Here is a 26,683-nt window from a genome sequence, read left to right as displayed (position 1 = left end):
CCTTTTCTTATTGTACTAAATTTCTTTTGAATTTAAAAAATAGAAAAGTGTAACAGTAAAAAAAGTGAGGCTTTGTCTCATCCAATTTTTAGTGTAGTCTTCCAATAAAGATCTTTTTAAAACTTTGCCCATCTTTGACTCAAATGCATACGCCTGAACCAAGTTTCTGCACTAGAGCATATTGGATTGGATCCAGGCCTGCACTTCAAGCAAGAAAAAATTCTCATCTCACAAAATTGTGTGTGTAAGTTCGTCTTTAGTGTTTACTTTCTCTGGCCATCTGAGATCAGCAGTTATGGGACAACACACAATCTTTGTTTGATCCTGCCTCACCAGCACACTGCTCCCTACAAACATGGTGTTTCAGTGTGATTCTTGGGTTCTCCAATATTCTGTTTCTCATTTATGCCAGACTGGAAGCACCACCTAACCTAGGAATTGTTGATTTTGCTGCTCAGGATATGCTACTTCAGAGAACTGTATTATGTTGGTTTGTTGTTGATCTGTATAACCCTATGCATGTTCTCTTGGCATCCTTATGCATCCCTCTTTACCTTCATTGCACTTCACAATTCCCATGTTTTGAGATTTAACATGCTGTCTGATTTTGTCAAAGAAGTTTGTGTTTCTGTTTCTCTATTTGTTGCTTTTGTGGATTCTGAAGAAAAAAGTGACAATCTCACCTTACTCTCTAAAAAATGGAAGTCTGTTGCTTCACTTAATGTGAAACAAAGCTGGATGTTATAGATTATACATTATAGGTATGTTTGATGCAAAATTTTCAGGTAAAATTTCAAATAGTGAAACTATATGCAAACCTGTTTCACAAAGCAAAACAAATGGCCTTGTTCTTACACCAAAAGTTTGATGAGTAAAAGTATATTAATATATTTTGAAGTAAAATATTCAGTGTTTAAGGTATGATTTCATGCTATAATCAACTTTGTAAATCAAATGCTCAACTACCAGACTGATCAGATCACAGAGATTTTATGAAAATTTAAAAATAAAGATGCTATCTCATCTCATTTAATCCTAACATCAATCTGTAACATACATATATTCATGTTCTCATTTTATTTTATTTTTAATTTTTAAATATATTTGTATTGATTTCAGAGAGGAAGGGATAGGGAGAGATAGAAACATCAATGATGAGAGAGAATCATTGATTGGCTGACTTCTGCACACCCCCCACTGGGGACTGAGCCCACAACTTGGGAACTGAACCATGACCTCCTGTTCATAGGTTGACACTCAACCACTGAGCCACACAAGCCGGGCCATGGTCTCATTTTAAAGATAAAATTACTGAGTGTTAAAGCCACTGAGAGCCTAGGTAGGGCCAACATCCTAGAGATAAAGGAAGGTATCAGAATTGAGGTACTGCTTGGTGTAGATCGTACTTAGGTAAAGATATACGTGGAAACTTAAGTGCACATTGAATGGTACTGGGAGTATTGGTCATGAAATCCATTGCTCCCTGCTGCCCATCCCCTAGACTCCAGAAAAAAGGGAGTAATATGAATTATGCTGTGTAATAGGGCACTAACTCAGTGGGCTATAGTTTGGGTTGAAAGAGATATCTAGTCCTCAAGAAAAACTAGGATGATAGAGTAAAAGCGCAGCAATGTTCAGGTGTTATAGATCCCCCCCCACAGTTCTTATAATTTTTGTACAATTATTGTATCTTCAAAATAGCCTATATGTTAAAAAGTATATGTTATTATTCAACACATTTCAAATGCTTGACCAATTTCATCCTGTTGGTACAAGTTTCAAGAGTTAAAGTTCTGGATATAAGCATCTTTTTCTTCAATGAGATTCAGCATTCCTTATACTTCTGCTTTTACTTCAGACCTAAATTGTTCAGTCTAGTTTAGATGTGCATTTATTTTGTCTGTTGGTTAGCACAAATTTCCTCTTTCTTCTTCCTAATAGGCTTATTCATCTGATGATGGCTAGTTTTGGAAAACTATTAAACATTCTTCTTTTGCTCAGTGTCTGTTAACAAGTTATATAAAAACTAGAGGCGCAGTGCATGAAATTCGTGCACAGGTGGGGTCCCTAGGCATGGCGGGCAATCAGGGGCAATCAGGGTCAGGCTCATCAGGGCCCAAAGGCCCCAGTGGGTTCGGGAGAAGAGGTGACGGTGGCCGGGCCAGGTGCGGAAGGAACAGATGCCAGACACAAACACTGCCCTCGGCACCCCACCACCCCATGATTCCCCTTCCCCCCCCTCCTTTCCTCAGTGCCACACCACCACCGGGGGACTGCTGGCTGGGGGAGGGGCCAGGGGACGTTTCGATCCCCAGTTTGGAACGTGCAGGAGGCAGCCAATCAATGATTCTCTATCATCATTGATGTTTCTATCTCTATTTCCCTCTCTGAAATCAATCAAATATATATTTTTATAATGCAAGGTTTTTAGAGGAAGAAATGAAGGGCAAGAGAGCTATTGACAGGGGGGCATTTGAGATCTTGCTCACATTTCAGATAGGATAACATAAGGTGGTCCTCAGGGGGTGACAGATGAGGAGTGGCAGTGGGTGGAGCAGGGCACTGCGGGCTGAGGAATGGGATGTAATGACTGGGAATGTCTGTGACAGTGACACCGAGCATGTGTTGGGGCCATTGCTGGGATCATTCACCCCCAAGAGGTTTTGATTCTAGTTGGGAGAAGAAACACGAATATCAGCATGCCTTTCTTAGCCTAGAAAGTGATGCGGGCGGCAGGAGCAGGCTGCTCTGCTTGCCTACAAATGTAAACATGCAGTGTAACGGCACATGGATGTCAGTCACATGGCCAAATCAATGCCCAGCCAGTGCTGGTGGCTGTGTCCTGCCCCTCTCTGGCTGTGCAGCAACAACACTGGCTGTGGGGGCTGAAGCCACGCCCCCAAGTGCATGTAGTATACGAAGGGGTGGGCAGGAAGCCAGAAGCTGGAAGTTGGAACTGAGGAAGCCCAGCAGTGCTGCGTCTGCCATGGAGCTGGACGGGGAGCAGCTGTGGGTGCAACCGGCTTTGGAGTAGGAGTAGGAGGGGCTGAGCTTCCTATACATCACCAGTGAGTCCCTGCAAGCCTGCGGCATGCCAGCCGGGCCTTTCCCTCTTGGAGCCGTTCTTCCCAGGGTGGCAACATGGGCTGCTTTTTCTTTTTCTTTTTTTGGAAAGCAAGCTCGGCTTGCGGTTCCTGGGATCCCTGGGCCATAGCATGCGCCTCCAGGCTTCACTGCGCCCCCCCTCTCCTTCCTCCTGCGTTGAGTGTCTAGCCCCTGGTGGTCAGTGCGCATTATAGTGACTGGTCAACCGGTAGTTCTGGTTGTTCCGCCATTATGGTCAGTGGGCTTTTATTATATAGGATGACAAAAAGGAGCATGGGGTCTAGAGTTAGTCTGAATTGGAATCCCTCCCTCCCAAATTTCCTAGATTTTGGCCTTAGGAAATCCATTTAATCTATGTTTCGATTTCTTCACCTATAAAATAAGGGTAACTAACTACTCCTTTCGTAAGGTCATCCTTAGTCTTCAGTGAGCTAACACAAACCAAGCTTTATAGCACAGTGTCTGACACAAAGGCTCAAAAAACTAGCTTTTCTCATATTGTTCTTTATAAAATAAACTATATTTTTAAAGTTTTAGATTTACAGAAATTTCAAAGGTAAGTTCTCATATATCTACTTGTCCCTATTAAACACTACAATATGGTTATCTGTTATAATAAGTGAACCAATATTGATACCTTATTATTAGCTAAAATCCATATTTTATTCAGATTTCCTCAATTTTTATCTAAAGAGAGAGAGGAATATCAATTGATTCTTATATGTACCCTGGCAGTGATTGAACTCACAACCTTGGTGAATTGGGATGACACTCTGACCAACTGAGCTACTCAGCAAGGGTGGTTACTCTTACTTTTAGAAATGATGTAATTGTGTGTATAACTAATCTCCCTAAGCTTGAAATTATGGACAATAAGATGCAGGTTTTCTTAAAAAGAAAGCAAAATGTAATGCATAAAGTACTCTCCATATTTTATAATGTATACTACCTGTTCAATTACTAGCTAATGAAAATAAAATCTGAACTTAACACTATCTGAATAGCACAATCTACATATAAAATTCAGCTAAAATCTATTCTAAAATTGATTATTGATATAGCATATATTACATACATTTTCATTTGAATTAAATAAGTTATTTGCAGTTTTTGTAAACTAACAATTCTAATAAACTAAAATAATGTAATTTTGAAATTATTGTTTTTTCCTATATTAACAGCATTAATAAAATAATTAAACAGCTCTTATTTTTCTTCCTTAAATAAAAAATAAAAGGTGTGATGGGTTTTCCTATTCTTTCAATGATTATATCTTCTACTACTCCCTAGAGTTATTGGTTGTCAGGGAGACATTTTTATACCTAATGCTTCTCTGTGCTTAGCTGGGAGAATAAAGATGATTTTTAGCCCAGCCGGGCATGTCTCAGTGGTTGAGCATCGACCTATGAACCAAAAGGTCAAGGTTTGATTCCCAGGCAGGGCACATGCCTGGGTTTCGGGCTCTATCCCCATGCAGGAGGCAGCTGATCAATGATTTTCTCTCATCATTGATGTTTCTATCTTTCTCCCTCTCTGAAATCAATAAAAATATATTTAAAAATATGATTTTTATAGGCAATATGGCTATTATGTAGAATTAGACTTATATTACATAAGAATGTTCTGTTGCTTAATGAAAACATCCTTTTATCTTCTGTGAATTTGGCATTAAAATGTTATTAGACTTGGTCTTTGCATATAGCTTTGACATATTCTTTTTGATCACAATTTCAAAGAAGTTTAATTGTCAATACTTGTTTTTCCCCCAAATTTAATTGCTCCATATCTACATAATCATAAGTTAAAAGAAACATTATTAATGATGTGCTTATATGCAAGAACGATTTGAGGTGGTTTATAATATGAAACACAAAAACATATCAATAGTAGGGCCATTAAAGAAAGGATAAATTTTCAAGGGTAAAGGATAAATTTTCAAGAGAAAATAATATAATAATACCAAAATAACCTAGCTAAGGACAGTTGCTGAAATCAAAGATAAACTGACCTTTGGGTCTCCTGATAGCTAAGGCAAAAAAGAAAATGGATGTTTTCTGGAGATCATCCTATCATGAAAAATTAAACAATTTATGTAGATTATTGTATAACAGAACTCAGATAACATAAAAAGCTTCTTAATATTGTCTTACAGAAAATCCAAAAATAGCCTCATACTAAATAAGTTAATACTCAGAATTAACTCATTTTAACGTCTTCCTGCCCAATCACTGCTTGAGGGAAAGGGTCATGGAGCTGCAGCTCATGCAGAGGTCTTACACATTTCCTCTCTACCTCTCTCACCTTACTGGATTTAGGGTACTTGTGACTTATGACAGGGCTGCTGCTGCTAGTTGATATGTGTCTTTGTGAAAAATTAAAAAAAAAATACTCCATCACCTTCCTTGTGGTAGATGCCAATGCACCTATTGTAAAAGGAAGATGGGCGGTAATTTTAGCTCTACTTTGCTCTTAGCTAGATGCCTTTGTGCAGAGCAAAGATTGCATAGTCCTCTCTGGTGGCCCAGCTGATGAAATGGTGGGGAATAAAAAGTCTTTGCAAACGGTTATGAAAGAGACCAAATTAGTCAACTAGACCTTCTTTTTCTGTCTCAAAGTACCTTCCACAGATGATTTATTAATTACAAAAGTGAATAAGCCTGGTCAACATGAGGCAGGGTAAGGAGACTGAAAGTGATATACAAAGTTTGTTGAAGGTGAGAAGCATAATCATGAATAAACAACCCATTGCTAAGCAAAAATCTATAGAGAAAAATGATCTAGGACAAAGAGTGAAATAGTTGGTAGTTCAGGAGTGAATCACTATAATGGTGAAGGATTTGAAAACATGAATTATTGCTAAAAAAAAAAAAAAGTAACAGTAACTCAGTCACTATGTTTTGAATCCTGCTCCCACTAACAAACTACATCCTAATGAGGCGAGGCTGCATATCTTTCTGGGTTCTTGTGAAGATGACAGACTAGTTTTTTTTTTTGTTTTTTTAAGTATACATATTCCTGGAATAACCTCCCACCAATTATTGAAACAAAGCTGAGTAAATCTTTATTCCTTGCAATCAAATAGCTACATTTCTTTCTTTTTAAAATCTTGACAAAAGCAAATTATTTATTCACTAGAGGCCCGGTGCACAAAATTTGTGCACGGGGAGAGGGGTGTCCCTCAGCCCAGCCTGCACCCTCTCCAATCTGGGACCCCTCAATGGATGTCCGACTGCCTGTTTAGGCCTGATCCTACCAGACATCCCTCTCACAATCCAGGACTGCTGGCTCCCAACTGCTCGCCTGCTTGCCTTCCTGATTGCCCCTAACCGCTTCTGCCTGCCAGCCTGATCACCCCCTAATCACTCCCCTGACAGCCTGATTGATGCCTATCTGCTCCCCTGCCAGCCTGATTGCCCCTAACTGCCCTCCCCTGCAGGCTTGATCGCCCCCAACTGCCCTCCCTTGCAGGCCTGGTCCCTCCCAACTGCCCTCCCTTACAGGCCTGGTCCCTCCCAACTGCCCTCCCCTGCTGGCCATCTTGTGTCCACACGGGGGCAACCATCTTTGACCACATGGGGGCAGCCATCTTGTGTGTTGGAGTGATGGTCAATTTGCATATTACTCTTTTATTAGATAGGATAAAGGTCTGGTGCACGGGTAGGGGTCAGCTGGTTTGCCCTGAAGGGTGTCCCGGATCAGGGTGGGGGTTCCCTTGGGGTGTGGGGTGGCCTGGGCGAGGGACCTGTGGTGGTTTGCAGGCCGGCCATGCCCCCCAGAGACCCAAGTGGAGGCCCTGGTATCTGGGATTTATTTATCTTCTATAATTGAAACTTTGTAGCCTTGAGTAGAGGCCTAGGCCGGCCAGGGTATGTGGAAAGCTTGACTTCCTCCATTGCAAGGGAAACCCAAGCCTCCTGCTCGCTCCCTGGCCGCAGCCATCTTGGTTGGGTTAATTTGCATACTCGCCCCTGATTGGCTGGTGGGCGCGGCTTGTGGGTGTAGCGTAGGTATGGTCAATTTGCATATTACTCTTTTATTAGATAGGATAGTTCTGATAATGCATCCCTACAGGGATGAACTACTGTAGGTAGTGATTTGAATTGATATAGAGATGGGACTTGAATATTTGATATAGAGATGCATTGGGAGGGAACAAAATCCATTACATAACATTCCTACCCAAAATATATAAATTTAATCTACTCATGAGGAAACACTCAGACAACTGGCCTTTTCAAAATATGTCAATGTCATGAAAGACAAAACAAGAGTTGAGGAACTGTTCCAGATTAAATGCGACCAGAGACATGACGACCAAATGCAATGCCACATCTGGGATTGATGTTTTTAAGTACATGCTGTAAAAGACAGGGTCAGATGATGTCATTTTGTTCCATTAATGGTGATGCTAACTTTGATCACTTGGTATAGCATGTTGACCAGGCTTATTCACTTTTGTAATTAATAAATCATCTGTGGGAGGTACTTTGAGACTGTAAATACCTCATTCCCCCAAAATCTTTTACCCAATGGTTGTAACATCCATGAATGATTTTCCTGTGAGTCAATTATTACATTGGTGGTTGCAAAAAGCATCAGGAACTTATTTATAGGAATAATGCAAATGTTTTTCTCATGTTAGCAAAGACGACAGGTTTTTCATAAATTTAATCTGTATCAGGAATCCACTGTTTCCTTAGGGTTAGAGGTTTTCATTCTATCTAGATCATTACTGAATACATTACCACAAGAAAAAGTTTATGAGCTCCTTACATCTGTTGTTGGCCAACTGTGGAACAATTCCTGCTCTCCCACCTGTATTTAAACTACTCTGATTAGTCCTGATCAGTCTCTGATTTAACTTCCAAAGATCAGTTTAGTTGGCCTCCACATGTGCCCTATCTTTAACCTTATCTCTCACCACTGCCTTCCTTACTCGCTTTATGTTCCAGCAATGCTGAGTCCAGAAACATGTTTTTCACATCTCTGTGGTTTTCAGAAGTCCTTCCCCGCCCCCAACACCTGAAATGAGTTTCTTTTTTTTTTTTTTTTCAATTTTTTTATTAAGGTATTATATGTGTACATATCTTACCATTGCCCTCCCCACACCCCACTCCCATATATGCCCCCACCCCCCAGAGTTTTGAATCCATTGGTTATGCTTATATGCAAGCATACAAGTCCTTTGATTGATCTCTTATCTCCCCCACCTCTCCCTAACCTTCCCCTTGTAATTTGACAGTCTGTTTGATGCTTTACTGTCTCTGTATCTATCTTTTTGTTCAAGTTTATAATGTTCTTTATTATCCATAAATGAGTGAGATCATGTGGTATTTTTCTTTCATTGACTGACTTATTTCACTTAACATAATGTTCTCCAATTCCTCCCAGGTTGCTGCAAATGATGAGAATTCCTTCTTTTTTATGGCAGCATAGTATTCCATTGTGTAGATGTACCACAGTTTTCTGATCCAGTCATCTGCTGACGGGCACCTAGGCTGTTTCCAAATCTTAGCTATGGTGAATTGCGCTGCTATGAACATAGGGGTGCATATATCCTTTCTAATTGGTGTTTCTAGTTTCTTCGGATATATTCCCAGGAGTGGGATTACTGGGTCAAATGGGAGTTCCATTTTCAGTTTTTTGAGGAAACTCCATACTGTTCTCCACAGTGGCTGCACCAGTCTGCAATCCCACCAGCAGTGCACGAGGGTTCCTTTTTCTCCGCATCCTCGCCAACACTTGTCGTTTGTTGATTTGTTGATGATAGCCATTCTGACAGGTGTGAGATGGTACCGCATTGTTGTTTTGATTTGCATCTCTCGGATAATTAGTGACGTTGAGCATGTTTTCATGTGTCTCTTGGCCTTCCTTCTGTCTTCTTTTGAAAAGATTCTATTTAGGTCTGTTGCCCATTTTTTTATTGGATCATTTATCTTCCTTTTATTAAGTTGTATAAGCTGCCTGTAGATGTTGGAGATTAAACCTTTATCAGTGATGCCATTTGCAAATATGTTCTCCCATGCAGTGGGCCTTCTTGTTGTTTTGTTGATGGTTTCTTTTGCTGTGAAAAAGCTTTTTATTTTGATGTAGTCCCATTTGTTAATTTTCTCTTTAGCTTCCATTGCCCTAGGGGCAGTGTCAGTGAAGAATTTCTTTTGGCATATGTCTGACATTTTGCTGCCTGTGGATTGCTCTAGTATTTTTATGGTTTCCCGTCTTATGTTTAAGTCCTGTATCCATTTTGAGTTTATTTTTGTGTATGGCGTAAGTTGGTGATCAAGCTTCATTTTTTTGCATGTATCTGTCCAATTTTCCCAACACCATTTATTGAAGAGACTGTCTTTATTCCATTGTATGTTCATGCCTCCTTTGTCAAATATTAATTGAGCATAGTGGTTTGGGTCAATATCTGGATTCTCTATTCTGTTCCATTGATCTATATGTCTGTTCTTGTGCCAGTACCAGGCTGTTTTGAGAACAGTGGCTTTGTAATACAGCTTGAAATCTGGTATTGAGATCCCTCCTACTTTATTCTTCTTTCTCAGGATTGCTGTGGCTATTCGGGGTCTTTTTTTATTCCAGATGAATTTTTGGAGAGTTCTTTCAAGGTCTGTGAAATATGCCGTTGGTATTTTAATGGGGAGTGCATTGAATCTATAGATTGCTTTGGGTAGTATGGACATTTTAATGATGTTGATTCTACCAATCCATGAACATGGTATGTTCTTCCATCTGTTTACGTCTTCCTCTATCTCTTTTTTCAGTGTCCTGTAGTTTTCCGTGTATAGGTCTTTTACCTCCTTAGTTAAGTTTATTCCTAGGTATCTTAATTTTTTTGGTGCGATGGTAAATGGGATTGCCTTTTTAGTCTCTCTGTCTGTAAGTTCACTATTGGTGTAGAGAAAGGCCATAGATTTCTTGGCGTTAATTTTGTATCCTGCTACATTGCCGAATTCATTTATTAAGTCTATTAGTTTTTTGACGGAGTCTTTCGGATTTTTTATGTACAATATCATGTCGTCTGCAAATAAAGACAGCTTTACTTGTTCTTTTCCAATCTGGATGCCTTTTATTTCTTCTTCTTGTCTAATTGCAATGGCTAATACTTCCAGTACTATGTCAAACAGGAGTGGTGAGAGTGGGCATCCCTGTCTTGTTCCTGTTCTTAGGGGAAATGTCTTTAGTTTTTGTCCATTGAGTATGATGTTTGCTGTGGGTTTATCATATATAGCTTTTATTATGTTGAGGTATGAGCCATCTATTCCCACCTTGTTGAGAGCTTTTATCAAGAAAGGGTGTTGGATTTTGTCAAATGCTTTTTCTGCATCAATTGATATGACTATGTGATTTTTATCTTTCAATTTGTTTATGTGATGTATCACGTTTATTGATTTGCGGATATTGTACCATCCTTGCATTCCTGGGATAAATCCTACTTGGTCATGGTGTATGATCTTTCTGATGTACTGCTGGAGCCGATTTGCTAGAATTTTGTTGAGGATTTTGGCATCTATGTTCATGAGGGATATTGGTCTGTAATTCTCTTTCATTGTGTTGTCTTTATCTGGTTTTGGTATTAGGGTGATGCTGGCTTCATAGAAGGAGCTTGGAAGTGTTCCTTCCACTTGAATTTTTTGGAATAGTCTGAGGAGGATAGGTTTTAGTTCTTCCTTGAATGTTTGGTAAAACTCTCCTGTGAAGCCATCTGGCCCCGGGCTTTTGTTTGCTGGAAGCTTTTTGATGACTGCTTCAATTTCGTCCATAGTTATTGGCCTATTGAGCTGTTTAGATTCTTCTTGATTGATTTTTGGAAGGTTATATTTTTCTAGGAATATGTCCATTTCCTCCAGATTGTCCAGTTTGTTGGAATAGAGTTGTTCGTAGTATTTTGTAACAATCCTTTGTATCTCAGCGGGGTCTGTTGTTATTTCACCTCTTTCATTTCTGATTTTGTTTATTTGGGTCCTCTCTCTTTGCTTCTTGGTGAGCCTGGCTAGAGGTCCATCAATCTTGTTTATCCTTTCAAAGAACCAGCTCTTGGTTTTGTTGATCTTATGTATTGTTTCTTTGGTCTCTATGTCATTTATCTCCGCTCTGATCTTTGTTATTTCCTTCCTTCTGGTTACACTGGGCTTTTCTTGCTGCTCTTTTTCTAGCTCTTTGAGTTGTAGGGTTAAGTAATTTATTACCATTGTTTCTTGTTTTTTGCAATAGGCCTGTAGAGCTATGAACTTCCCTCTCAAGACTGCTTTCGCTGTGTCCCATAGATTTTGGATTGTTGTGTTTTCATTGTCATTTGTTGCCATGATGTTTTTTATTTCTTCCTTGATCTCTCTGGTGACCCAGTCCTTGTTTAATAGCATGCTGTTTAGTCTCCATGTGTTTGATTTCTTTGGATTGTTTTTATTGTAGTTGATTTCCAGTTTTATGCCACTGTGATCTGAGAAGATGCTTGATATAATTTCTATCTTCTTGAATTTGAAGAGACTTTGCCTGTGACCCAGCATATGGTCTATCTTTGAAAATGACCCATGTGCACTTGAGAAGAATGTATATTCTGTGGCTTTGGGGTGAAATGTTCTGAAGATGTCAATTAATTCCATCTGGTCTAGTGAGTCATTTAGGATTGCTGTTTCTTTGCTGATTTTTTGTTTAGAGGATTTGTCCAGTGGTGATAGTGTGGTATTAAAGTCTCCTACTATGATTGTGTTGCTATTAATCTCTCCCTTGATATCCTCCAGGAGTTTTTTTATGTATTTGGGTGCTCCTATATTGGGAGCGTATATGTTTACCAGAATTATTTCTTCTTGTTGGATTTCTCCCTTTAGTATTATGAAGTGGCCTTCCTTATCTCTTGTTATGGCATTTACTTTGAGGTCAATTTTGTCAGATATAAGTATTGCTACCCCAGCTTTTTTTTCATTTCCATTTGCCTGAAAGATATTTTTCCATCCCTTCACTTTCAATCTGTGTGAGTCTCTTGTTCTGAGGTGGGTCTCTTGTAGACAGCATATATATGGGTCGTGTTTTTTTATCCATTCAGCTACTCGATGTCTTTTGATTGGAGCATTTAGTCCGTTTACATTTAAAGTTATTACTGAAAGGTATTTGTTTGCAGTCGTATCTATTTTTGTGTCTGTATTCCTTCTTACCTGTTTATTTCTTCTTTTTACAGTATTCCCTTTAGCAATTCTTGTATTGCTGGTTTGGTGGTGATAAACTCCCTGAGGCTTTTTTTGTCTGCAAAGCTCCTGATTTCCCCTTCAATTTTGATTGATAGTCTTGCTGGATATAGTATTCTTGGATTCAGTCCTTTGCTTTGCAACACTTTGTATACCTCCTTCCATTCACTTCTAGCTTGTTGTGTTTCTGATGAGTAATCATTTGACAATCTGATGGGTGTTCCTTTGTAGGTAACTCTCTGTCTCTCTCTTGCCGCCTTTAGGATTCTCTCTTTATCATTTATATTTGCCATTGAAATTATGACATGTCTTGGTGTGGGTCTTTTGGGGTTGATCCTGCTTGGGACTCTCTTTACTTGCGTAACTTTTATCTTTCCCATATCCGGGAAGTTTTCTGTCATTATTTCTTCAAATAGATTTTCTAATCCCTGCTGCTCTTCTTGTCCTTCTGGCAGCCCTATTATACGCATGTTACTTCGTTTCATGTTGTCCCGAAGCTCCCTTAGGCTTTCCTCCTGCTTTTTAATTTTTTTCTCCAATTGCTGTTCAGCTTGAGCTTGTTTGTGTACCTGATCTTCTAACTCACTAATTCGGTCCTCTGCTTCTTGTAATCTACTGTTGAAACTTTCCATGGTGTTTTTGATTGTAGCTATATCACTTTTCATTTCTTCCTGATTCTTGCATAAGTTGTTGATTTTCTCATCCATCCGATGTATAAATTCCATGACCATTACTCTGAACTCCTTTTCGGTCATGTTGCAAGCTTCATTTTCACTAATTTCCTTTCTTGGCGACTCCACATTTTCTTTCCTCTGTGAGTTATTTCGTTTCCCCATTCTGGCTATTACCAGAAAGCTCAAGCTTCTGTTTGCGTGGACCTGGGTCGTGTGCTGTGGGGACTTCGCTCCACCCTAGTTTCACTGAAGTGCTCTGACACTAGGACGTGTGACTGTCTTTGGTTGGTGGGAACCAAACTTGCCCAGGATCAGTGTCCCCAGTGTTCCGTGTGGTCTCGTGTGCACATTTAGAATCAGGGGCCCTGTCTACACCACACTGTTGGTATGTGCCGAGAATGAGATCCTTAGCATGTGCCAGGAGTCAGAGTTTCCCTGTGTCTGCACCAAGACTCGAGTGTCAAAGTCTCTGTTGCCTTGTGCGGTTTCTCGTTGAGAATCAGGGTCCCTGTGTGTGCACGCACCAACAATTGGGGTCGCTGGCTCTTAGTGTGAATGCGCTGTGAGTCAGGGATCCCAGGCAGCTGTGTCCGGCGTGCCAAATTCCCTGAAGTGGGGCTGCGTCCTGTGTGTGCTCTCTCTACTGAGCCAAACCGGCTAGAGCGCACATTCTTAAAAACCTGAAGGTGAGCCGGCTCAGTGCACTCTCCCAAAGTCCCAGAAGGGGGGCGGAGTCCGTCCTGCGCACCAAATTCCCCAAAGGGAAGCCCCTCTGTGCACGCTTTTAAGAATCTCCGAAGGGGGAGCTGTGCCCCGCGAGCCAAATTCCCCCAAATTCCCCGAAGGGGAGCCCTCTGTGCGCACTGACAGATTTCCCCGACGGGGAGCTGCTTCTGTCCCGTGCGCGAGCGCGCGCCAAATTCCCTAAGAGGGAGCGCATCCCTGCGCAAAGCTCGGCAGCTTGGGCCAGGGGCGGGTCTATCAGTTACTATGACGCTGTCTGTGCGCACGCCTGTGAGCAGCTTGGGCGAGGGGCGCGTCTATCAGTTACTATGGCGCTTTCCGCACGCCTGTGGACGCTCAGCAGCTTGGGGGAGGGGCGGATCTATCAGTTACTATGGCGCTCGCGCGCCTGCGAGGAGGGGGATAGGCTCTTTGACTCACGGAAATCTGCCGGGAAGTCTGGATTCTTGTTTGTTTGTCTGAAGCTGTGATAGCAGTTCTCTGTCCCCAGTGGCTGCAGGGTCCTGGTTTGTGTCAGAAGCCAGGATCCGAGTCTCGGGCAGCTCTGTTTCCCAAGATGGCGTGGTCTCTGCGTCCGCACCAGCCGCCGAGAAGTGTCCGCTTTGTGCGCGGGGCTCCGCCGTCTAGGGCTGCCCTGTTCGGGAGCCCCTTGGAAGACCTGCAGAATCTAACTGACCCTATCTCATACACACGCACACACACCACACACATCTACACTCTCCTCTATGGGTTCCTCACTCACACTCTCTCTCTCCCTACCTTCCTGCCGGTCGCCATCTTTTTCTCCAAATCCTGAAATGAGTTTCTTACTCCCAACCTTCCCACCTTGTTTGCTTAGCCAACTCCTATGCACCCTTCAAGACCAAGCTAAGGCACCAAAATCATTTGTAAAATCTTCACAGGTAGAGTAAGTCACTCCTTTCCCCTATGCCTTCACTGTACTTTATTACAAGTTCATGCTACAATTATTCATTTTCTTTTTTCAGGGGTTAGGTCTTAATTATCTTTGAAGTTACAGTTTTCACTCTTCTTGGCATATGAGAGACTCTTCAAAATAAGTGTTTGTTGATGAATAATTAAATGATTTCGGTCTCAAAAGTTTTGCATTTGCTGACCTGCTTTGGAAAAATATCTGAAGATATTTTTCTGAATTATCCTCTATCTACTTCCATTAAAGTTCTAGCTTGCTGGATTTCAACTTTGTCCATTCAACAGCATAATCCCCTTCCATCAATTCAATACTTAAAATTCTTCATTTATTTGAGTATTTATTACATCTCTCTCTCTCTCTCTCTCTCTCTCTCTCTCTCTCTCTCTCTCACACACACACACACACACACACACACACACACACACAAACACCTTTTATTCCCCTCTTCTTATGGACAATACTACAGTTCATTTTTTGTCTAGCAAACAATACCTGTAATGATTCTTTTAAAATCCTACGTGTGTGTGTGTGTGTGTGTGTGTGTGTGTGTGTGTATGCGTGCTCACACACGCATGGGAAAGGAGACAGAAAAATAATACAAAAGAAGCTAAAGTGCTGTGGATCATCATGAGGAAAACATGAATTCTTAAAGATGATTTTGGAGTTTTTCTGAAATTTGATGAGATAAAGTTTGGGACAGAAGATAGAGAGTAATTTTTATTTATTTATTTATTTTTCTTAGGTCTAGGTAAAGCCTGTCACTAGGATTTTGTTATTTTAAACATTTTTAAAGTTCTATTAAAATATTTTAAAATGATAATTGAACTTTACAAGATTTTACTGTAACATTTCATTCTAAGAAATCCATCTAATAAACAGTATACCTGCTGATATATGGAGTTGGTGTTCTGCCACAACTTGTTTTCAGTAGTATAGAATTGGGCTTACCTTTACTGTAAAATCTAAACTCTCTTCTTAAATAGACTATATATTATGTGGGGCTGAAACAATATCATCCTTAGGTAGTTAGGGCTATACAAAATAAAGATCCAGGAGGGTATCATTTTGAATAAAAAGTCTTCAAAATCACTGCTTTTCCCCCCCTTCGCCTCTCCAAGCTTCTTGGTGTAACATGGCTTTTTTTTTTTTTTTAAACATGGAGTTTATAATGGAGATGTTAGATGACTGCAAATGGAACTACCCAGATGACAAATGCTCAAACATGGATCTCAACCGAGGTGATTTTGTCCCTTAGAGGCATTTTTGGCAATGTCTGGAGGCTTTTTTTTTAAATTTAATTTTTTTGGATTATTAGCACTAGGTTGCTACTGCTGACATCTAGTGTGTAAACATCCTACAATGCACAAGACGCCCCCCACAACAAAGGATTATCCAAATGTCAGTACTCCTGAGATTCAGAAATCCTGCTCTAATAGAAAATGTCCAAAGCTGTCTTTCACAACTGACCACAGAACTTAATCTTTTAAGCTGTCAAGAGGCACTTTTGTACCCAGCACAGGCAGGTCTGGTCTCTGGAATGATTTGTCTGTGAATGTTCTCTGTATAGTTCCACTTTTAACATGATTTCTTGAGACTAAAAATGTATCCAGACCATGCTAGGAGATTTTCTAGGAACTTCATTTGCTTACATAGTTTTAAATATGAAGAAAGGTACTTTAAAAGTTCAGAAATACATCAATGAATCATCACACTTTCAATTATACGGTTTGTTAACAAATAATTATAAATTTAGTCAAAGATCTTAAATATTTTGGCATATTTACTCTTTTAAAGTTAAGTGGTTTTGATACATTTTAGTAGTCAGAATCCCAGGTGAAAATTAATTTTAAAAATAAAACTATACATATACACAAGTGTCTTCTTTATTGTGCTTGTGGTTAAAACTTTCATTTTAGCACTGATACTTCATGATGTGGGAGAAAAACATAGGATTTTGTATTGGATTGGAAATATAAGTCTGGTTTTACTTATTCTATTCCCAACCATTCTGGCCTGATGAACACAAATGTCTTAATTCCTATTGCTTAAAATTAAAACAGGCCAAACAAACAAACAAAAAGCCCCAAATACCCAAAACAAACAAAGCCCAAATTACATAAACTCAGCTATTTACTTCCTCTCATTAGCACATCCCTTTAAACACCTTATATTGTTCTGTACTTTCCTGTTCCTTTTTTTTTTCTAACCAATTTTATTCAACATATTTGTTTTCAATGAGTTTCAATAGTATTCTGAGAAAATTAGTGAGGCACTATTTTGTCTTTATTAACTAACTAGAGGCCCAGTGCATGAAAATTCATGCACTGGAGGAGGGGCAGTCCCTCATCCCGGCCTGCCCCCTCTCACAGTCTGGGAGCCCTCAGGGGCAGGCAGCGACCCGGCTATAAGGGGAAGGTGACACCCCATCACACATTTGCTGCTGCCACTGCTGGCAGCACAAGCCTCGGCTGGCCCTGGTTACCTGAGCCTTGGGTGGCCCTAGGTGGCTGGGCAGCCGCCATCTGAGGCTTGCCTGCACCTCAGGCCGGCCCTGGGTGTCTGGGAAGCCACCATCCGAGGCTTGCCTGTGCCTCAAGCCGGCCCTGGGCGGCTGGGCAGCTGACACCTGAGGCTTGCCTAAGCCTCAGGCATCGGCTGGGCAGCCACCATCCGAGGTTTGCCTGTGCTTCGGGCTGGCCCTGGGCGGCTGGGGGGTTGAGGAGACTGGGGGACTCTGGAGGCAGGCGCGTGGAGTGGCCGGGCCCATGGGCCCAGCCTTGCCGTGCACCTGCCACTCTGGCGGGGCTGAGGGGACTGGGCACCGCCATCTTGTGGCTGCGAGTGCTGCCATCTTTGAGGGTGGGGCAGTTAATTAGCATATTCCCTCCTTATTGGCTATGGACGCTGCCATCTTTGAGGGTGGGACAGTCAATTAGAATATTCCCTCCTTATTGGCTGTGGGCACTGCCATCTTTGCGACAGCATGAGGGTCAATTAGCATATTCCCTTTTTATTAGATAGGATAAAGTTAATCATTTAAGACTAATGGTGACACTCATTTACATTAGTCTCTTTCACTTTTGTTTCCAATTTCACTTTTCAGTATGGTGGTGGTTAATGTTGAAGTTTAGATGTTGAATCTGTGTTTAAGGTCCAGCTCTACCACTTGCTAGCTTTTTGACCCTGGGAAACCGATTTGCCTTTTTCTGAGCCTTTCTTTCTAGATCATTACATTGGGAAATATAATAGTATCGATCCTAAGTGTTTTGTGAAGAATAAATGAATTAAAGTTGAAATGTCCTTAGCATAACTATCACATAGTAAGTACTTAGTAAACATGAACTATTATTAATATTCTTATCAGTAACAAAATAAGCATATTAAGGAACATTTACCAGTATCATTTTTAAAGACAAATCTGGGAAGAGGAAGCCATCTGAAAGGATAAGTAACATTCTTTCTGAATTTTTACTGTTTGGTTTTTGGCAAAGGATAATATATTTTTAGTTCAAGTAAAAACTTAGCTCTTTATTTGTGAAAATAATGCATAGGTTTGTGATCTTGATATTAAATGCAAGACATGAAATTGAGACAGCAATAAAGATATGCACTAATTTATACTAATTGGAAGGAAGATCAGTCTAATTAAAATATATTTTACAAAACCTAGAAATAAAATAACTATAATAAAAGTATCTGTTCTTGTTAATTTATTCAAGACTAGAGGATGTTCATTTTAGTGACTTAATAAAAATACTTATAGGAGTCATATTAATGGTGCCATGATAAGTAGTAAATATACAAAGATCAGAATAAACACTAGTACTCTTTAGTTAGCATTTACTATGAACAAACACTGTGTTCACTCAGTCTTTTTGTATATTACCTCATTTAATCTTTCTTAAATCCTATGAGTTAGAAATGCTTTTTTAAAATAGTAATTTTGCAGGGGGAGGAAACTGTTTCATACCAGTCTGCTTGCTTTAAGCAATAAAGCAACTGGAGAATAAATGGATAATTGTTATAATAACTAAAAATAACCTTTAGCTTTGAAATAACCGTATCTGAAAATAACCATATTTTCTCTTTCAAGAAATATAGTTCATTCCTTTAACTATATTTTATTCTTTATTTCAACTTAGAATCAATCAAAATACCAGAGCGACCCGAAGCTAAACTTAATATAAGTTTAAATATAAACAAATATTTTAGATAAATCATTTAAATCATGTTGAGAAATTTTTTTCTCAGTGTTAGAATATTTATTACTGGTAGTCAATTGGCTTAACTCTTTGTCTTCAATAATATGTTCTCAATTATTAGCTTAGACTAAAGGCTTTTTGAATTTAAGATGTTTAGTTGTAATTAGCTATATAATCCTTAAATATAAGCAGTTCAAAATTAAAGCCATTGTCTCTTGCTTTACTTAAAATTCCCATTTTGATTTGAGAATTGGCATGTTTTTCCTTGAATAAGCCTAAAAGGGGAACCTCTGAAGGTGTAGGATTGCAAACTATACACAGTGACAGGAAAGGTAAACTGAAATAAAGGTAATGGAGGTTTGGTTTTAATATAATTTAGAATGTTTTCACTAAATAAGAGGAAAATAGAAGGCAAATAATTTTGTATTATCTCAATTCATTAGCCCATAGAAATTCTCCTGTTTTCATGAAAACAATGGGTAACCATATACTAACCTTGGACTCATCTAATCCAAGCTTCTTTAGAGACTTTCGGACATAATCCAGAAAGGAAGAGGATTTGGAATAAATTTTACCAACATATCGATCACTGTAAAACAAAATTGAATTACAAAATATTTAAAAATACCTTCTGTGTATATGGCACAAGATCCAGATGTGATAAAAATGTAGTAATATTATTGTGAACATTTTAAACGTACACATTACACAGTATTTGAGATTCCCTTTTGAGAATTCCTTCCACATACACCAGTGAAAGACAACTTTCTGAAGACAATATTATGAGAAAGATGTAAATTTATAGTACTAAAAAGTCTCAATTTTAATGGGAACTATAGGTCTTTCAAAATTTTCCACTGTGCTACAAAACACATTTTAATTTTATGGGCTCAACATTACAGTGCGCATTTCATTGCACCATCTGCTAACAGTGGTGATAATTCAATCGCTATGCAAAGAAATCTTCTTCAGTGCCAGCCATTGATCAAGCACCAAAACACTGAGTTGGGTCTGACTTGATCTCACTTATGCCCTGCAGATTTTCATTATGGTTTAAACAAAATATCGTGGGAAGGTTTAAAATTTAATAAATTTAATGCTAGACTATTATATCTCACGAATTTGGTTGCAGTTTAGGAATAATGTAAAAATCAAGGCAATAAAAAATTCACCACATCCATATATCAAAAACAATGAATAAAAGCTCATTTACATTTGACAGTATAAATATTAATCCCTAAGATTAATTAAACATGAAGTTCTATCAATTCTTCCATTGAAATACACCTTAAATATATTGCTTCAGCTCTGGTTCTAGACAGCCACCTCAATTCCACTTATTATTACCTCAGGTCCTGATCATTATAGTTACTTCCAAGGTAAGACTGAAGCCTGTCCCCTTCATTCTGTCTATAATGCTATACTATTTTTTTTAGAGGACCATTTTTATTTACTTCCCTGCTCAAAATACTGCTTTAAAATAATAGTCATTTAAATAGGTATAGGTTCCAGAAAGCAGAAATTATATATTTTATAAGTTTTCATGTAATTCTCAGGTCGTACACATACTTACATATTTTTTTGGTGTATAACAGATATCATATAACAGATATGTACATCTTATGTATCACAGAATACTGAGTTGATTAACTGTGTGGCTAGAAAAAGATGTCATTTAATATTAACATCCAGCTTGTCATCTTAGAAAGACTTTTAAGATGTTTTACAGAACTAAAAACATCTAGTTAGACTATAATAGAAAAATACATTACTACTGTAAGTAGATCTATTTATTAATCAAGTAGACAAAAATATAGGCAAGCTTAACTATACAAATAAGAAAATATAATTTAAAATATATAAAGAATCACTGATCAAATATATAAGAAAAAGTGCAATGTAAACAAAACAAATAACAGCTAATATTTATTTCATGTTTAGTATGTGTCAGGGTCTCTTTGCTGCATTTACTAATTTAATTCTTAAAACGACCCCATGTGGTAGGTCAAATTATTATCCCCATTTTAGAGATGGTGAAACTAAAGCACAGAGATGTTAAGTAAACTATCCAAAGGTTAATCCAGTTAATATAATTGTTTTCTGTCAGAAAATTCCTAAGGTCCCTTGGATGCCATCTTTTTCTGCCTCCTGTTTTGTATTTTCCACTTCTCTTTATTCACTGAGTCTTTACACTTATCATATGAAAATGCTCAAGTTTCTGTCTGAAAAAAGCAAGCAAACAAAAAAAAATACTCCAAAACACAAGCTCTCTCTGATTCCATACCATAAAACTATCTACCATATAATGGTGGATATCACATGGCCAAAGGATAGAGTCGAGTCCTATACAAATTCAATAATATAATTAAAAACATTGTAAAATTTGTTATATATGTATTTCATACTGCATACAGCCAATCAATATACACTTGAACACTTTACATATTTCAATCACTGCTCTGGGTTATATATTGGAAACCATGTAAGGAATTTTCAAGGGTAAATTTTACTATATATGATTCCTCTCTATGTTGCCACTGTATATTATGAATTTTCTATAAGAATTCTCTTACTCATTAGAGTCCCTTGATTATTAGGCCCCATGCCAAACATGGGCCCCATGCCAAACAATGGGAGCTTATTGCTGTGATAAGACTGTTGGACTACTTCCAAGTATTGCTTACTATTCTCCTGAGAAAGAGAAATGGTACTATTTTGATTCTCCAGTGATGTCCAATAGTTACCTTTTTAATATGCATAACTCTTTCCTCTGCTGTGAGTGAACTTCTTGATGACAGAATCCATGGATTATTTAACAGATTATCTGCAAGGCCTGAGAGCGCCTCAGAGCATAGAGGGTAGTGCTTAACACAAAATAGATTATCCAATGAATATGACAATGGCAGCAAGGGTTAACAGAAAGATTCAGACTACAATCCAAAGTTTTGCCTCATCAACAGTAAGGACTTAAAATCAAGAATACTCTCTGAAATGATGTTATAGCTCGGCCAGGGTGGCTCAGTGGTTGAGCGTCGACCTATAAACCAGGAGGTCACAGTTCGATTACCGGTCAGGACACATGCCTGGGTTGTGGGCTTGATCCCCAGTGTGGGGCAGGCAGGAGGCAGCCAATTAATGGTTCTCTCTCATCATTGATGTTTCCATCTCTCTCCCCCACTCCCTTCCTCTCCAAAATCAATTTAAAAAAAAAACAAAAAACAACGAAAAAAAGAAATGGTGTTGTAAAAAAAAAAAAATACACTAGGAGTGAAAAGATCTTAATTCCACCTTCTGTAAACAAGTCACTTCTCAGAGCCTCAATTTCCTCACTGAGAAAACAGGTGGAATGGAGGCAACATCTACTTCATAGGACGATGGGAAGATGTAAATGAGATAACGCATGTGGAATATAATTATAAACTGCAAAGTGCTACATGTTAAGTATAGTAGTATTTATTTTGGTAATATCACTGTGTTGGTATTTTATTTTTTAAATAAATATTTTGACTTGTTAAAAGTTTTAGTTTTTGATTGTGGAGGATTCCAGTCAAGATGGCAAGATGCCCACCTCCTTCCAGGATCACATCAAAATCACAACTAAATTATCATGCAATCAACCTGGAGAACCATCTGAAAACTAGCTGAACAGAACTCCTATAACTAAGGATATAAGAAGTTTTGGTTTTACTCATTGCTTGTATAAGAGGTTTCCCTTACTGCTTGTACAGATATGCAGTGACACTGTAAGGAATGTAACTGGTTAACTGCAGCGATATAAAACAGTGGTCTTCACGTGGCTGTGAGAGATCTGCAAAGACTTTCAAGAAGTATATAGTTGGAAATAATTTTAAAGGAGTCAATTTCCAGATCCTCTACCTTCTTACATCCACACTCCTAAAACTCACCTGTTTGGGCAGGTGCCTGTGTTTTGGATTCTGTTTTGCACATCCCCTTTCACAAGGAGCCCTTTGCCTGCATTAGCCTGACAAAGGAACGGTATATCTCTCACCCATAGTACTCTCTTGCATTGCTATGTGGTAGGGCTCAGAAGATCCTCTGAAGCATCAGAAACAAAATAATTCCTTTTACTAAAGGCATTATAAAGGCCACCCTTATCCATCTCAATAGGGGACTCAGTCCATTAAAATTTTACCCCTCATGATTGATAATTTAAAATAAAAACTTGTAATTTATAATGTCTATATGTATAAGTATTTCATAATAATAATTCAATTAAAATAATTTTTTAAAAAACACTCAGAGCCCTAGCCAGCTTGGCTCAGTGGATAGAGCATCAGCCTGTGGACTGATCCCAGGTTCGATTCCGGCCAAGGGCACATGCCTGGGTTTTGGGCTTGATCCCCAGTAGGGGGCGTGCAGGAGGCAGCCGATCAATGATTCTCTCTCATTATTTATGTTTCTATCTCTCTCCTTCTCTCTTCCTCTCTGAAATCAATAAAGAAATATATTTAAAAACAAACAAACAAACAAAAACACTCAGAGCCCTGGCCAGTTTTCTCAGTGGTTAGAGCATCGGCCCAAGGATGGAAGGGTTGTGGTTTTGATTCCTGGACAGAGGTAGGTACCTGGGTTGCAGGTTCCTGAGCCTCATGGGGGACAACCAATATGTCTCTCTCATGTCAATGTCTGTTTCTCTCTCTTTCTCTCTCTCTCTCCCCTTCCATCTCCTCCCTCCCTTTCACTTTCTCTAGAAACTAATGGAAAAAATATCCTCGTGTGAGGATTGAAAACAAACAAACACATACTCAGAGACTTACTGGTATAGAAAATTTTGTTGTCAACTGGACATGACATCCTATATAATAAAAGGGTAATATGCAAATTGACCCTAATGGCAGAACGACCACTGTACCAGTCACTGTGAGGCGCACTGACCACCTTTTGGTCTCTTTCCCCGGCCGGCAGGCTCCAATTGCCTGATGGCCACCCGAGGCAGGGTCGGGGCTGGCGAGCGGGCAGGAACAGCCAACTTTTCGGTTCCTTCCCCCGGCCATCAGGCACCAATCACCCTATGGCGAACGGGGAACCGGGGGTGGGTGGCGGCAGCAGGTGGGGCTGGCTGTAGGCAGCTGGGGAAGATGGCCCTGATTTCAGGCCAGGCTTAGGGACCGTACCTGCGCACGAATTTTGTGTGCTGGGCCTCTAGTAAAAAAATAAAAGGAGAACAGAGACCAGTCACTAAAGGGAAAGGATGTTGTGCCATGTTCCTGTTGTGGATTTAAAGAATGACTGGACTATACCTAACAGAAAAGATTATATTTTAGAACGTATTCATATTTCAGAAGAATCTTTCATAGAATTTTATAGTTGGCTGTCAACAATATATGTGATAATAAAGAAAATATAAGAATTTAATTTTGTTATTGTCATTTCATTTGGAATTGACAGAAATATTATTACATAAATCACAAATGAGATCTTAGAAGAAGTTAGAATAATTATTTTCAAGATATTTCTGTGTTTCTTAGAGTGTGCCCCATAAAACACTTAGTGCTGCAAATATTAATTGTGTACAGAGTTTAGGGAAAAGAAAGATAGTATTAATAAATATTGGTTTCAATAAAGTTTAATAGATTTCTTTTCATCATAATAGCAATCACTATGTTCTAGGAATAGTTTTAAATACTTTAAGGATATTAACTTATTTTTCACAACATCCCTTTGAGGTATGTATTGTTATTATTCCCAATTTAAAAATGGTAAAACAGACAAAAAGATGTTAAGTAACGTGCCCACGGTCACAGTGTAATAACCTAGTGAGGTCTGGGATTTAAAACCAGGCAGTAGAGCTCGTGTGATGTTCTTAACTGTTACATTATGCCTTTTCTCACCAAATTATTCAATGACTTTAAAATATGAATGGGCACTGGTAATTTTAAAGAAGATAGTATTACATTAAAGCATTTACTTGATTAAGAAATTCTTTTCTCTCAAACTATTTTTACAGAATCACTGCTCTTCAGGACAATAATCTAGAGAACACTGTTATAGAATAATCAAAATCTGATTTATCCTCTTTCAAAAGCATTTCTAAAATACTCTGGAACCAGATTATTGGTTCTATCACTTGTCGTGAACAAAACACCATTTTAGTTGGGGCACGATCAATGAAACAAATAAGTAAAATATATAATGCATTAGTAAAAAGATTTGATGAGAAGCTGATGATGGAGGAGAGAGGACAGATATGAAGTGATAGAGGAGTGATGGGAACAATAATTAGACATGATAATTCTGAGTAAAAAAAAAAACTGAAGAAAGAGAGTGAGCTAGCCATGTGGATATCTGGGGAGGCACATTCCAGGCAGAGGATATGTCATATGCAAAGACCCGAGGTAGAAGTGCTTCTGGCATTTTTAAGGAATAGTGAGAACATAAATATAGACATAACTAAAGGGAAAAACAATAGAAATGAAATTAGGGAGATGAGAAGCCACACCATGTAAGGTTTTATAGACTACAGTAAAAATATTAGCTTCACTTCCAAATGAATAAGAAACCATGAGAATATTACGAGCAAAATCTAACTTTTAACAGGATCATCATGGCTATTGTGGACTATAGGAAACAAACTAGAAGTAAGAAGACCAATTAGGAAGTTACTGACTTTGGGTGGTGGGCACACAGTGCAATATAAAGATCTTGAAACATAGAAATCCACACCTGAAATGTGTAAGAACCTATAAACCAATGTCACCCCAATAAATTTAATAAAAATAAAATAACAATAATCTAGATGAGAAACAATAGTGGACTGAACCAAGTTGGTGACCTTGAGGATGGTGAAAAGTGGTAGAACTTTATATTTTGAGGGAGAGACTACAAAATTGCTGAAGGACTGGATCTAGCAGTGTGAGAAAGAGAGTATTTGAAGACTCCTCCAGGATTTTTGGCCTGAGCAACTGGAAGAATAAGATTGTAATTTCCTGGACTAGAGATTTAGGATTTATCAACATATATGGTATTTAAAGCCATGAGACACAATGAGATCACCTAGGTAGTAGATATATAGAGAAAAAAAGCGCTCCATCAATTAAAGGTTTGAAAGAAGAAGAATCAGCAAAATAAACTGAAAAAAGAGAGAGAAAAAGATGAGTATTTTGTGAGGGACTTTCCCTAGTATGAGAGAAAAGGGGCTGCAATAAAGAGTGGTAAATTGTGTGAAATCCTGACAACAGGCCAAATAAGATAAGGATTGGGAACTAACAATGGGATTCAGCAACACAGAAGTAAAATCTGATTAGAATACAAGAGAAAATGAGGAAAAAAACCTGGCAGCACTTTGAAGGAATTTTCTGGTAAAAAGGAACAACAGATATAGAATAGTAGTTGGAGGGGTAATGGCATCCAAAGAGCATTTTCAGAATGTGTGCTCTTAACCAGTATGATATGTCATTTCATTTAATAAGACTGAATACCAGGAGAGCTCACTAGGTGGTAAAAGAATAGATACAAATAACCAATTGTACTATTAAATTCAATAAGAGCCATGAATCATAGATTAAATACTATGGAAGAAGAGAAGAAGGTGAGAAAGAAAAAAAGATATGTATCAGGGATGTTTCCTAAACTGGGTTTTAAAGACTACCTAGGGTTTTACCCGCCAGAGATCACAGGAGGAAAGAGTGGCAGAAATGGGGAGAAGGATATTCCTGGAAAATAAAGGTGCTCCAAGGAGGCATACAAGTTGCAAAATTAACTGCATGGGCAATGATGCATAATCCAGGCCAGTGTGCATGGATGGTGCTTGAGGTGCAGAGGAGGAAGAAGGGGGTGATGAATTAGGCTGGAAAGAATATTATTAGTGACAGATTAGAAATG

General features: G+C 38.8%; 1 protein-coding gene across 5 annotated transcripts in view; it reads right to left on the bottom strand.

The window, feature by feature from the left end:
- Window positions 1–26,683, bottom strand: part of METTL25 (methyltransferase like 25) — a 107,944-nt gene that overhangs the window by 3,635 nt on the left and 77,626 nt on the right. For all 5 annotated transcript variants that reach the window (XM_079774502.1, XM_079774501.1, XM_079774504.1 and 2 more), the window contains one exon: window positions 19,337–19,430. In XM_079774502.1, coding sequence (XP_079630628.1) covers window positions 19,337–19,430 — 94 coding nt within the window. The remainder of the gene's footprint in view (window positions 1–19,336; window positions 19,431–26,683) is intronic.

Source organism: Cnephaeus nilssonii (genome assembly GCF_951640355.1).
Source record: "Cnephaeus nilssonii genome assembly, chromosome: 6".
NCBI classification, from domain to species: Eukaryota; Metazoa; Chordata; class Mammalia; order Chiroptera; family Vespertilionidae; genus Cnephaeus; species Cnephaeus nilssonii.
This window is presented reverse-complemented; position numbering and strand designations above follow the sequence as displayed.